We start from the raw sequence: 12172 nt of genomic DNA, 5'->3' as shown, positions 1-12172 counted from the left end.
CCCTGCATCAGGTAGCTCAGATTCTTACAGCTGATCCAGGAGATCCACTAAGGCCCTCTTCTCAGGAGGATAATGAGATTTGGGGTTTGCGCTGCTGGCCTCACAGCCGTGCGTGCTGAGGCCTGGCCAAAGCTGGGATAGCTGGACCAAAGTGGGCACAAGGTAGACTACTGTGAAGTGTTTGATCCTTCTGCTGGTCAGTTCTGGGGATGTCTGCCTGCAGCCAGGCTGGGCTAGCCAGAGGACAGGGCTCTTCTGAATTAGATGCTTGTTTGCCAGAGGTTTTGAAAGTCTAGATTATTGGTTCAGTGCCCATAGCTTAGTGGTTAAGGCACTGGCCCCATTTACTAGGGCTGGCGGGTTCGAACCTGGCCCGGGCCTGCTAAACAATGACAACTACAACAAAAAAATTGCCAGGTGTTGTGGCAGGCCCTTGTAGTCCCAGCTACTAGGGAGGCTGAGGCAAGAGAATCGATTAAGCCCAAGAGTTTGAGGTTCCTGGGAGCTATGATGCCATAGCACTCTACCGAGGGTAACATGGACTCTCAAAAAAAAAGTTTAGATTATTCAGATTTGGAGCATTCTAATTATGTATTTCCGTTAATGTTAAAATTAATTTAGTCTCTTTTATCTTAAAGTGCCTGAGGGATCCTGTCATTAGCATCCCTACCTCTTAGGTAACAATAGCCAATCAGGTCTTTAATGTAGAAGGAGAAACTGTAGGAAAAGAAACTGTCCAATAAACCCGTCTGTGACAACCAGAATTTCCCTCATTATATGAACTCTCTGGGTTTTACATGCTCCAAATTCTACAGGCCTATCACTTTTAAAGCAGGATCTCCCTATGAAAGGAATCTGTGAAGCTTTTAAGTACAAGGTGTTGTCAGATTGGGAAGAAAGTTTTGTGGGGTGCTGATTCTTATCAGACTCCAGTCCCATACCCCTCATTAGAAAACCTGGTGGCTTGGGTGGCGCCTGTGGCTCAGTGAGTAGGGCGCCGGCCCCCTATGCTGAGAGTGGCGGGTTCAAACCCAGCCCCGGCCAAACTGCAACAACATCAACAACAACAAAAAAAAATAGCCGGGCGTTGTGGCGGGCGCCTGTTGTCCCAGCTGCTCGGGAAGCTGAGGCAAGAGAATCGTGTAAGACCAAGAGTTAGAGGTTGCTATGAGCCGTGTGAGGCCACGGCACTCTACCCGAGGGCGGTACAGTGAGACTCTGTCCCTACAAAAAAAAAAAAAAAGAAAAGAAAACCTTGTGGCTTTTTAATGTTGGTAGCTGCTACTGTAGCCACTTCTGCTTTCAATTGAGTTGTTTCTGGACCATTATTAAGTCTCTCATCAGCTGGCTTAGCGCCTGTAGCACAGTGGTTACGGCTCCAGCCACATAACACTTTTAAGTTGGCGGGTTCGAACCCAGCCTGGGCCAGCTAACCAACAATGACAACTGCAACAAAAAATAGCTGGACATTGTGGCGGGCACCTGTAGTCCCAGTTACTTGGGAGGCTGAGGCAAGAGAATCTCTTAAGCCTAAGAGTTTGAGGTTGCTGTGAGCTGTGACACCACTGCACTCTACCAAGGGCGACACAATAAGACTCTGTCTCAAAAAAAAAAAAAAAAAAATCTCATCAGCTACAAGGGAAGGGGCAGGACTAATGCTTTGAGCTCACTTCCCTGTTTAGTATGTTGTTTATCTCTGTATGGCCTTAGTCTCTGCTCTGGAGTCAGACAGACCATAGGATTAGGTGGGTTGCTAACATAGCATTGTCCATGCCCAAGGAAGGGTGGTGCTACCATGAGCCCAGCTTGAAGCCACGCTGCCTGAAGACCATATGAACTTGGTGAGGGCTGCCCAGCAGCCTGGTTGAGTAGCTAAGCAGTAAAACAGGTACCAACATCTGCCCCCCAGTTAGCTGCTCTTCCCCCAACCACCACTACCACCTGCTAGCTGCTTGTTAAGAGCAGTGGTCTCTGTCCCAAGCTGTCTGTAGGGGGCAGAGAAGCTAGACAGCTGGGCAGCATGTAAGGTTCCTGTCCCATATTTGATATGTCCTTGCATGAGGCCACCACTCCAGGGCTGGCTGAGGCGAGAAGTCTGAAGGCAGTGCCAGCTTGAGACCTAGAAGAGAAAAACATGGAGCCCTGAAAGACTTCTTCCTGGGCGGCTACAGAAATGCAGAGGGCCCTGGTTGAGTTACATGCACACTTACGCAGTGTTGGAAAAGCCAGACCATTCATGGTGCTGCTCACTTGAGCAGAAGCACGTGCAAGCATTTGAGGTAGGCTTATAATGGGAGGAGGTAAGTTTGAGTTAGGTGACATTTAGGCCCCCTCCAAGCCTATGATTGTAAGTCTTGGCTCAAACACACAGTATGTGATCTCAGACGCCACTTGATGACTTTGGGTTTCCATTTATCTGTGTGATCAGAGGCATAGATGGACAACTCCAAGGTCCTTCCTATCTGTATACCTCAAGACGTCAGCTCTGTAAGATGCTTTCAAGTACAAGTAACAGAAAACGTGTCAAAATGGTTTAAACAGTCAGCTCAGTATCTGTGGATCAAACTACATTTTGCAGATGGCAAAAATATTCAAACTTACAAATTTAAAAATACAGTGTAACAACTATTTACAGAACATTACTTTGTATCGTGTTATCTAGCCATGGCTTAAAGTATATGGGATGATGTAGGTAGGTTATATACAAATGTGGTTGATCCTTGAACAACATGGGGCTTAGGGGAGTCAACCTCCATGCCAAACATCCATACATAAGTTTTGACTCCCCCAAAACTTACTAAGGGCCTACTATTGACCAGAAGCCTTACCGATAACATAAATAGTTGATTAACACATTTTTTTATGTTACACATAGCAGAGGCTATATTTAACACTAAAATAAGCTAGAAAAAAGAAACTGTTAAGATAAAATATATTTGCTACTCATTAAGTGGAAGTGGATCATCATTTAGGTCATTGTCCTGATCGTCATGTAGGCAGTAGGCAGAGGAGAAGGAAAAGGGGTTGGTCTTGCTGTCACAGGGATGGCAGGGATAGAAGAAAATCCACGTGTTCAGTTCAAACCCTGCTCAAAGAGCAGCTGCACACACCATTTTATATAAGGGACTTGAGCATCTGGGGATTTTGTTACCTGTGAGGGAGGCCTGGAACCAATCCCCTGTGGATTCCAGGAGACAGCTGTATATAGAAAAGTCCAAACGAAAATCAGCCTTCAGGTGCAGCCTGAGCAAGGCCCCAGTTCCATTTCCCTGTGGTTCCTTCCCTTGCCTCCTTCCACATGCCAGTTTTGTTCTCCAGCCAGCGTCCCTGATAGTGGCAGAATGGCTGACAGCAGCTCCTGGGAGGACAGTCTGCTTCCTTACTCACATCCAGGGGTCTCGTGAGTGCCTCTTTCCAGTCATGATTAGCCACCCTGTGCTTTTACTCCCTCTGGAGGTGATGTTCCCATGCATCAACTAATCCCTAAGGCCCCCACCCTTTATTAAGCAGCAAAATCAGTGTATTCTCAACTAGGGCCTTGGTCTAACCTGGGTTTCAGGCAAAGCTTTGCTACTTACAGCTGTGTGAGTGCAAAAAGTCATTTCTGTTATGAGCTCAGTTATTTTATTCCATTTTTAAAAATGAGAATGATGATTCTGGACCCTATAAGTTTGAGTTTAAATGAGATAATAATGCAGCGTACCTGACACACAGGAAGTATTTATGCTTTTCACAAATGCTCAATAAACTGTAGCTGTCGGTAAGGCGCCGGCCCCATATACCGAGGGTGACGGGTTCAAACCCGGCCCCGGCCAATCTGCAACCAAAAAATGGCCGGGCGTTGTGGCGGGCGCCTGTAGTCCCAGCTACTCGGGAGGCTGAGGCAAGAGAATCGCTTAAGCCCAGGAGTTGGAGGTTGCTGTGAGCTGTGTGAGGCCACGGCACTCTACCGAGGGCCATAAAGTGAGACTCTGTCTCTACAAAAAAAAAAAAAAAAAAAGATCTGTTCAATCAGTCATTTATCTGAGGGCTGTAGGCCATGTCAGGGCACTAGGCAAATGGTAGGCGGCCAGGTCAGGCAGCCCCACTCAGACCTGTTTATTCTTGCTGGGTTCAGCCACCTCTGCTTAAATTGGGTATTCTTGTACCCCTTTCAGAAAAGACTAGCTGAAAGACACCTGCTGTCAGTCGGTCCTCAGCAGGGTGTCTGGCAGGAGGTGGCAACCAGTGGGAGTTGCAGCTCTCTCCGTGCTGTCAAGAGGGGCCTGGACAGCATCCAACTAAGGAAGTAAAACATTGTGGAAAAGCCACCCTCCCGGGAGTCCCAGCCCCCACCCAGGATGTGGACAGATGACCTTTAAAATGTCGTCACTTCTGCTGCTTTCCACTTATAGTGTTGCTTGGACATATGTTCATTCCTCTTAGTAGACAAGCAGGGAGATAGAGCTCAGACCTCTGTTTTTGCTGCTCTGTTCTGGCACTTGAGTGGGAGTACAGGGCAGAAGAGTCTGGGGTCTTATTAAAGCTGTTGAATGACACGTCATCATAGAGTGGAAGCTTTTTCCTTCCTTTCACTGTGCAGTTGCAGGTCCTTATTCTTGGTGACTCTACTTATAGGTGTCCCCTCTAGCCAGCTAATCCAGACTGCTATTTGTGAGTACCTCTCTGCTTAGCATGGCCCTTTGCTCTCAGACCCAGGAGCTGAATGGTCACTTGGCAGCCTGTTCTTTGACGAAGGTTTCACTAGGAAGACTTATTTGTAGACTGTGTGCTCATCCATTATACATAATACACCTTCTTGAAAAATTTCTGGGTCTACCCAAGATAGCTGTTCACTGAGAGATGCTTCCCGTCCCTTGGGATCACACACCCTGCTGCTACCTGTGCTGCCTCGTCCATCTAACAGCTATTTTCTGGTTGCTCCAGGTGTATTAATTGCCTGGTGTTACCTGCTAGGATACTGGGGAAGTAAAAGGAAATGACTATCCAAGGGGACCTGGAATCCTTGAGAGGAACCCATCAGTAACTGCAACCCATTTGTCCTTTTCTCCTCAGTAGTGTTATTCTTTGATAGCCCTGGGGGAGTGGGTTTGGGGCAAGAGAAACTTTTCCATGGCTCCAATTGGAATGCCTCAACCTACCCAGACGCCACTAGTCAGCACCCCTCCCATTCCCTCAACATTCTTTTTTTTTATTTTGAGACAGAGCCTGGAGCTATCACCCTGGGTAGAGTGCCGCGGCGTCATAGCTTACAGCAACCTCCAACTCCTGGGCTTAAGCGATTCTCTTGCCTCAGCTTCCCAAGTAGCTGGGACTACAGGTGCCTGCCACAACGCCTGGCTATTTTTTGGTTGTAGTTGTCATTGTTTGGCAGGCTCAGGCTGGATTCTAACCTGCCAGCTCTAGTGTATGTGGGCTGGTGCCTTAGCCGCTTGAGCTACAGGCGCCACCGTTTTTTTTTTTTTTTTTTTTTGAGATAGTCTCACTATGTCCCCCTAGAGTGCCATGGCGTCACAGCTCACAGCAACCTCAAACTCTTGGGCTTAAGCAATTCTCTTGCCTTGGCCTCCCAAGTAGCTGGGACTACAGGTACCCACCACAATGCCCGGCTATTTTTTTTTTTTTTTAAATAAAGAACTATTTATTCTTATAGAGGCAGAGTCTCACTTTATCGCCCTCGGTAGAGTGCTGTGGCATCACACAGCTCACAGCAACCTCCAACTCCTGGGCTTAGGCGATTCTTTTGCCTCAGCCTCTTGAGTAGCTGGGACTACAGGCGTCCGCCACAATACCCGACTATTTTTTTGTTGCAGTTTGGCCGAGGCTGGGCTTGAACTCACCACCCTCGGTATATGGGGCCGGCACCCTACCCATTGAGCCACAGGCACCGCCCTTTTTTTTTTTTTTTTTTTTTTAGTTATAGTTGTCATTGTTTGGCAGACGCAGGCTGGTTTCAACCCACTAGCCCCAGTGTATGTGTCTGGCTCCTTAGCCACTGAGTTATAGGCGCTGAGCCTCCCTTAACATTCTGATTTTTAGCTACTGGTTTCCTGCAGACTGCTATACCTAGAAAAGACATTCTACCCTATAGTTTGAACAATAGATGACATTTGTGGAGCCAGTGTCCTCTGGCTGATGGCCTGGCATGACCTTGAGGAAGCACAGGGCAGGCTTCTCCTGGGAAGCTCTCTTTGATTTACAGACTGCCTAAGCCCAACCAAGTTTCTCTATCTAGAAATAAAGCAGTCCTGCTTTATTGGGCCCTGGGGCCTTCCATCAGACCACATCCTGGTCTCATCACAGATGCCTACTGTCATATACTTTTCAGAGTTTAGTGGGAATGATGAATGTGGCAAGTCTCTATGTTGCAGGGGGTTCCAATTCATGGCAGCCTTAACATAGAAAGCCATCTGTTTTCCCTGGTCTCTAGGTGGTTTTGTTTCAGGACAAATCTACAGTCATGCTTAGGTTTTAAAATCTCTTTTGCACTCACTAGCTGTGGGATCTCAGGCAAGCGTCAGCCTGTCTGGGCTCTGCCATCTCCCCGTCTGTAAGATGGGGTTGGTTTTAAAGATCACCAGAGCTTCAGTACCTGACCAGGTATGCTCATGTGACAGCTGCTTGGGATAAGATTGGCCCAGTGACCAGCGGGGTTGTCACCTCAGACTAGGAACCCTTGACTTAAGCCTTCTCGGTGGGCCGAGATCAGTGAGTAATTTTCTCTGCTCCCCACCCTCCATTCTTCATGCCAGACCCACTCCTGGGTCCCTGCCAGAGCACCTTCTGCTGTTCTTTTTTTTTTTCTTCTTCTTTTTTTTTTGGGGGGGGGGATTTATTGAGGGTACAATAAGCCAGGTTACACTGATACCTTCTGCTGTTCTTGAACTAAAAGTTGAAGCATTGAAGATGATGTACCTCTGGGGACTGGGACTTGGGGTAGCTGATGAAAGGGTCTGTTTGATGTCTTCCTCCCTCCACTGGCTAGGCTACTGCCCAGGACAGAGGAGAGGAGGTAACAGCACATTGCCAGCACAACTTTCCTCTCTCCACCCCACAAACCTCCATCTGAGAAAAGCCTGATGAAGCTGTCAAATTGCCTGCCTGATTCATCCCTTCCCTCTGGGCATAGCTAGTGAGTTTGCTGGGTTGATGCTTCTGAATACAAACTATGGCGCCTGGAAGAAGCTGCCAAAGAAGGAGGGACTTCAGGGCTCCCATCCCCTCACTCTTCAATCTAGGTCACCTTCTCTCTTCTCTGATAGGAACCTCTGGGTCCCCTGGGTCCTGCATTGCCCACCTTCTAAATCTGCATGCTGGGGGAGCCTGTGCGTGATCCGGCTCCTAGCGGCCCCCAGCCTTGCTTCCTTCGCTTTGGTGGTGTTGAGGTTTTGTCCTTGGAGCCACAGCCACCAGGGCAGACACACCCTTGCTTTAGTTCTGACTCGCCTCTTACCACTATCAGTGTGCACAAAACCCCACCTTCACAGCTGCGCCTACCTCTTCTTTCCCAGTCACTGCGTATCCAGCTTTTTCCCCCCACTTTTGGAGAGTGGTTGACAGCAGAGCCTTGTGGCCCTGGCTCAGGACCACTGCAGCCCCCAACCAGGGCCTCCCTGTCAGGCGTGTGACTGACTGTGCATCATTTCCCCTCTCTCCTCTCTGACCCAGATCAGTGGACCATTCCCTGCCCGGATCCTCTCTCTCCACAGACTTTGGCAGCTGGCAGATGGTAACAGGCTGTGGCAGTATTCAGGAACGGGCTGTCCTGCACACAGACTCCTCTCTCCCTTTCAGCTTCCCGGATGAGCTCCCTAACAGTTGTCTGTAAGTGTCTTGCTTGAGAAGGCAGGATGCTCCCCTGCCCATATGAAAAGCTGGTGAGAACTCAGGAGTGTGGTTAGGAATGTGGCAGAGGTGGCCGCAGGAGCTGGCCTGGGATCCCTGCCTCTCCCCTCTCAGCTGCTGGCCCCCTGAGGTATGAAGGAAGCCTCTGGGCTGGTCAGGAAGTGTGGTGGAGTGTGTTCATTCTCCCCAGTCTCTAAAACCTGTCCATGGGTGTCTCAGGTGTACTCTGCGGGAAAGCTGGCTGGACTATAACTATAGAAGATTCTATTTCTGTAGAAGCCTTTGCCTGACATGAGAATCGTTTGAAAGCAGAACAGTGGGATAGTGAAGGTGGGTGTATAGTGGAGGCCAGAGCCAAAATGGTGCTGGGAGAGCCAGAGGCTGTGCTCCTCCTGAGCTGAACCACGGGCTACTTGCTATCTCAACCTCCTTCATCTTCTGCTTTTGCGTCTAGGAAGGAAAGAGAATTGGATGGGAATGCTAAATCCCAATGAAACCCTCTTTAAGGCTCTGGTGCCGGGCTTCCAGCTCTTGTAGCACATCGCCTCACTTAAGTAGCCACCTCGAGGGAAGCACCTGTCCCTGCCTGCTCTGCCACTTAACTTCATAGAGGTCAGGCAAGGGAGAATCTGCAGCTACCTGGGCAGGAGGGTATGTTCCTCAGACATGGTGCCTGAGGGGCCCTCAGCAAGCCTTCCCTTTACCTCTGCACCATGAGCTGATGACCTTCAGGGGACAGAGTACCACCAACACTGATGGGTTAGAGGCAAGGTACCATGGGGAGTTGGGAAAGAAAAGGGGTCCTGAATTCTCAGCTGAAGGCAGAGGGGGGCCAGCCAGACCTTGGAATTCCAGATGGCATGGGCCAATGGCACTGGTCCTGGTCCTACCGTTGGAAAATCACCAAAAGGCTTCTAAGGTCATTGGGCCCGGCAGTCTCCTCTGCAGCCAGGCTCCTGAGTCAGAAATAAAATCTCTTAGATTTGTGAAGGATTAAAAAAAAAAAATTTTGTAACTTTCTGTAGGGACTTTCTACTTCAACAAAGCTTGCCAAAAAGCCATCTCTGGAGGAAGGATAGATCTTCCTGCCCCTGCTTGGTGATACCCCTCACTCACCTGAAACAGGCAACTCCAACCCTAGATCACCCAGCTCAGAACCTACAATTTAGGCTCCCATGCAGCATTTTGAGCTCCTAACCAATCCTCCAGTTCTGGTAGTTCCCAGAGGAGGGCTGGATTCTGTATGATCTCAAGGCCTCCAAGATTGCAAGGCGGGGTCAGGATCAGTTCGTGGTAAAGTCACACAGCTTGTGGGTTTAGCACTTGGGCTTTATCAGAGAAACTTAGCCTGAATCCTAGTTGCTCTGCTCAGGAGGTATGTGTTGGGGGGTCAGCCTTGACTGTTCTGAGCCTGTTGTCTCTGAGAAAAAATGGCACTATGGTAGCTCCATTGCCTGCTGTATGTCCTCAGATGGATCCTGTATCCTCTCTGCGCTCCATTTTTCTTCTGTGTAGCAAGGTTGTGGTCTCTCCCCCTTCTGCCTCTCAGAAATGGAGGCAGTGAAAATCCTGTATCCATCTTTTTAAATAGTCTCTGCAAATACAAACTACTTGTCTGTTTCTCCCACCGATGCTCTAACAGGAAGCTGAGGGATGTGCACATGGCCTCTCACCTGATTAGAAAGTAAAGAAGACCTAGGGAAACAAGTCTCTCAAATGCCAGGAGAGACCTTGAGGTGGTTTGTGGTATTACAGGAATCTAGTTTCAGCTGTTTCCTCAGAGCTAACTTGAAGAGTTATTTGACTTTGGCCTCCAAGCCTGTTGCTGCTTCCTCACACCACCTCCCACCAGTCTACTTCACTGGGGTCCTGTCTGTCCTGCCTACATTTACACTGGGATTGTCGGCCAGGCGCAGTAGTTCACGCCTCTCATCCTAGCACTCTGGGAGGCCAAGGCAGGTGGATCCCTGAGCTCACAGGTTCAAGACTAGCCTGAAGAAGAGTAAAACCCCATCTCTGTAAATAGCTGGGAGTTGTGGTGGGTACGTGTAGTCCCAGCTACTTGGGAGACTTAGTCAAGAGAATCGCTTGAGCCCAATAGTTTGAGGTTGCCGTGATCTATGATGCCATTGCACTCTATCAAGGGTGATAAAGTGAGACTCTGTCTCAAAAAAAAAAAGCACTAGGTTTATCTTTTATCATCAGACCTCCATCTGCTTCCTCAAGCCCTGGGTGCAAGTCATTTGGGCCTGGGAATTGGGTATACTTGTACTGCCTCTAACAAAATTGCCCAGGGATTAGTTACTTGGTAGGAAATTTGGAGTAAGCTCATGGTCGTAACTAGTCTTAGTGCTTAGATGGATAGGAATCTTATCTGTGGGAACACCATGCAAGTACCTAACCTTTGAGTCCAGCGGTTGGGTAGGGCCAACCTTGGCCTCTTCAAGAGATTAAAGGCCCTTTGGGGTGTCACACAGCTATGGAATTCACACTTTGATAGGCCTGACTTTGTATGCACTTGTTCACCTTCTTGACTTGTAATTCTGGGGTGAGGAGAGAAGAAGAGCTTCAGTCTGTAATCAGTATCCATATAGGTGCCCTTTCAGCTATTTGGCTGGAGACCACAGTGACTAAGCTCTGGAGGAGTCCAGTGGGGGACCATGGCCTTGCCAGGGTACTCATTGAGTTCTTCTAGGGCAAGAGCTTCCTCTCAATCTGCATCAAGCCCTGCCCTCAAGACTGAGGTCTTTTTAACAGCCAAAGCCTACTGCCAGATTCTGGTGGGGGGGGGGGGTGGTAGGGTTCCTTCTTACTATCAGGTATAAGAATTATGCCTCAGCTTGTTCTTACTGAGAAGTGGAAGTGACAACTTTCAGGACAAATTCCCTCCTCCTCAGTTATCACCAAGATAGTTATTTTCCCACCAGAAAGGTCAGTGGTGCAATAAAAGTTATGCTTTGAGTGGGAACAGCCTGTGAGATGAGAAGAATGGTTAAAGAGGGGAATAGCACCAAATATATGGAGCCTGAACCACAAAGATAGTCTGGCCACAGGACAGATGTTGGCCTTGTGCAGTCAGAAGCTCAAGGACGGGAAGCGTGGAGTGAGAGTGAGGAGGCTGGGTCCTGACCCATGGTAGTATCTTCAATCTTTCTCTCCTTTCTCACAGGATTGCAGCCCTAAGCAATCGAGAGAGTCGGCTCCAAGAGGTCCGCTCAGCCTTCTTGGCCACTTACAGCAGCACAGTGGGGCTTCGGGCAGTAGCCCCTAGTCCCTCGGGTGCTATCGGGGGTCTCCTGGAGCAATTTGCCCGTGGTGTTGGGCTCCGGGGCACCAGCAGCAATGCCTTGTGAAGCAGCTGATATGTGACAGTTTCCTGCTCCTCACTCACCTGAGCCCTTAGTGGAATCAAAGCCATGCCTGGCCAAGGGGCACTCTAGGTTGGGGGCAGTCTCACTCCCCCGCTTCTGTCATGCACATAGCGGTCCCAAAGCTGAGCAAGGCCAAGGACAAGGTTTCCCAACCCCCTGTCTCATGACTGGTGACCATAATCCCCTCTTGTCACTGCCTTCTCCTGCCCACCTGTCTTTGCTGGGATTCCTGCCAACTCTCAGAACTGTGGAGTTTCCCTGGGACTTTGTGGAGGCCGTGACTTCACAAAAGAACTCACCTCCTAATTGTTTCCTGAGGAGGATGGGTCACCTGCATCGAGAATGATGCAGTTTGACACAGGTCACAGAATAAAATTGGTCTTTTGGAACAGCCTTTCTCTCACATCCTAATTCGGTTACTGCCTTTCTGGAGCAATTTGGAAGGTTCTCACAAATTGTTCTTTGTGTTGGACAAAGGTATTAAAGCAAGGGAGTGGGCAGGTGAAATAGGAAGCGAGCTAAAGACCTGGCTGTGCCTCTTAACTACTGAGCCATGGTAGTCCCCTCAGTGAGATGGGGACAGGTCCTCACACAACTGTTAGGAATAGTGGCCCTCAAGCAGGCCCTAGTCACCTAGGGAGCCTGTTTGTGCAGGTCCCCAGGGCTGCCTGAATTTTAGCCTTAGAGTTGGCAAGGATCTTCATTTGGGAATAAGGGTTGAGGGACCTGCACTTTTAACAAGTTTTTCAGGCAGCACAATCCTGGCACAGGTGACCTGCAGACCTTGCCTGTGGTAGAGGGACTGGTTTCTGAGGCTTTAGAGGTAGCAGTTGGTGTACATGTGTGGTGGGGAGGTCCTGGCTGACCACCACCCTCTTCTACAGTATGACCTGGAATAGACTGCATCATAAGGGTGTGTCCCCATCCCTGACACGGGGAGCCAGCTGAGTTCATGG

General features: G+C 49.1%; 1 protein-coding gene across 4 annotated transcripts in view; it reads left to right on the top strand.

Annotated features, from left to right (window-relative positions):
• The window catches only part of MTMR14 (myotubularin related protein 14), a 57742-nt gene extending 46132 nt beyond the window's left edge, over positions 1-11610 (top strand). The window contains exons 18-19 of one of the 4 annotated variants that reach the window (XR_008381558.1): positions 6986-7132; positions 7710-7807. Coding sequence is in view for 3 of the 4 variants with exons in the window: in XM_053598770.1 (XP_053454745.1) it covers positions 7669-7824; positions 11015-11198 (340 nt within the window). In the remaining variant the exon portion in view is untranslated. Of the gene's footprint in view, positions 1-6985; positions 7133-7668; positions 7825-11014 lie in introns of those variants that run through there. The other 3 variants (XM_053598770.1, XM_053598772.1, XM_053598771.1) reach the window with 3 other exon arrangements.
• The last annotated feature ends 562 nt before the right edge of the window (positions 11611-12172 follow it).

Source organism: Nycticebus coucang, chromosome 8, assembly GCF_027406575.1.
Source record: "Nycticebus coucang isolate mNycCou1 chromosome 8, mNycCou1.pri, whole genome shotgun sequence".
Taxonomy (NCBI): Eukaryota; Metazoa; Chordata; class Mammalia; order Primates; family Lorisidae; genus Nycticebus; species Nycticebus coucang.
Note: the sequence above shows the minus strand (reverse complement) of the source record. Positions and strands in the feature narration are given on the sequence as shown.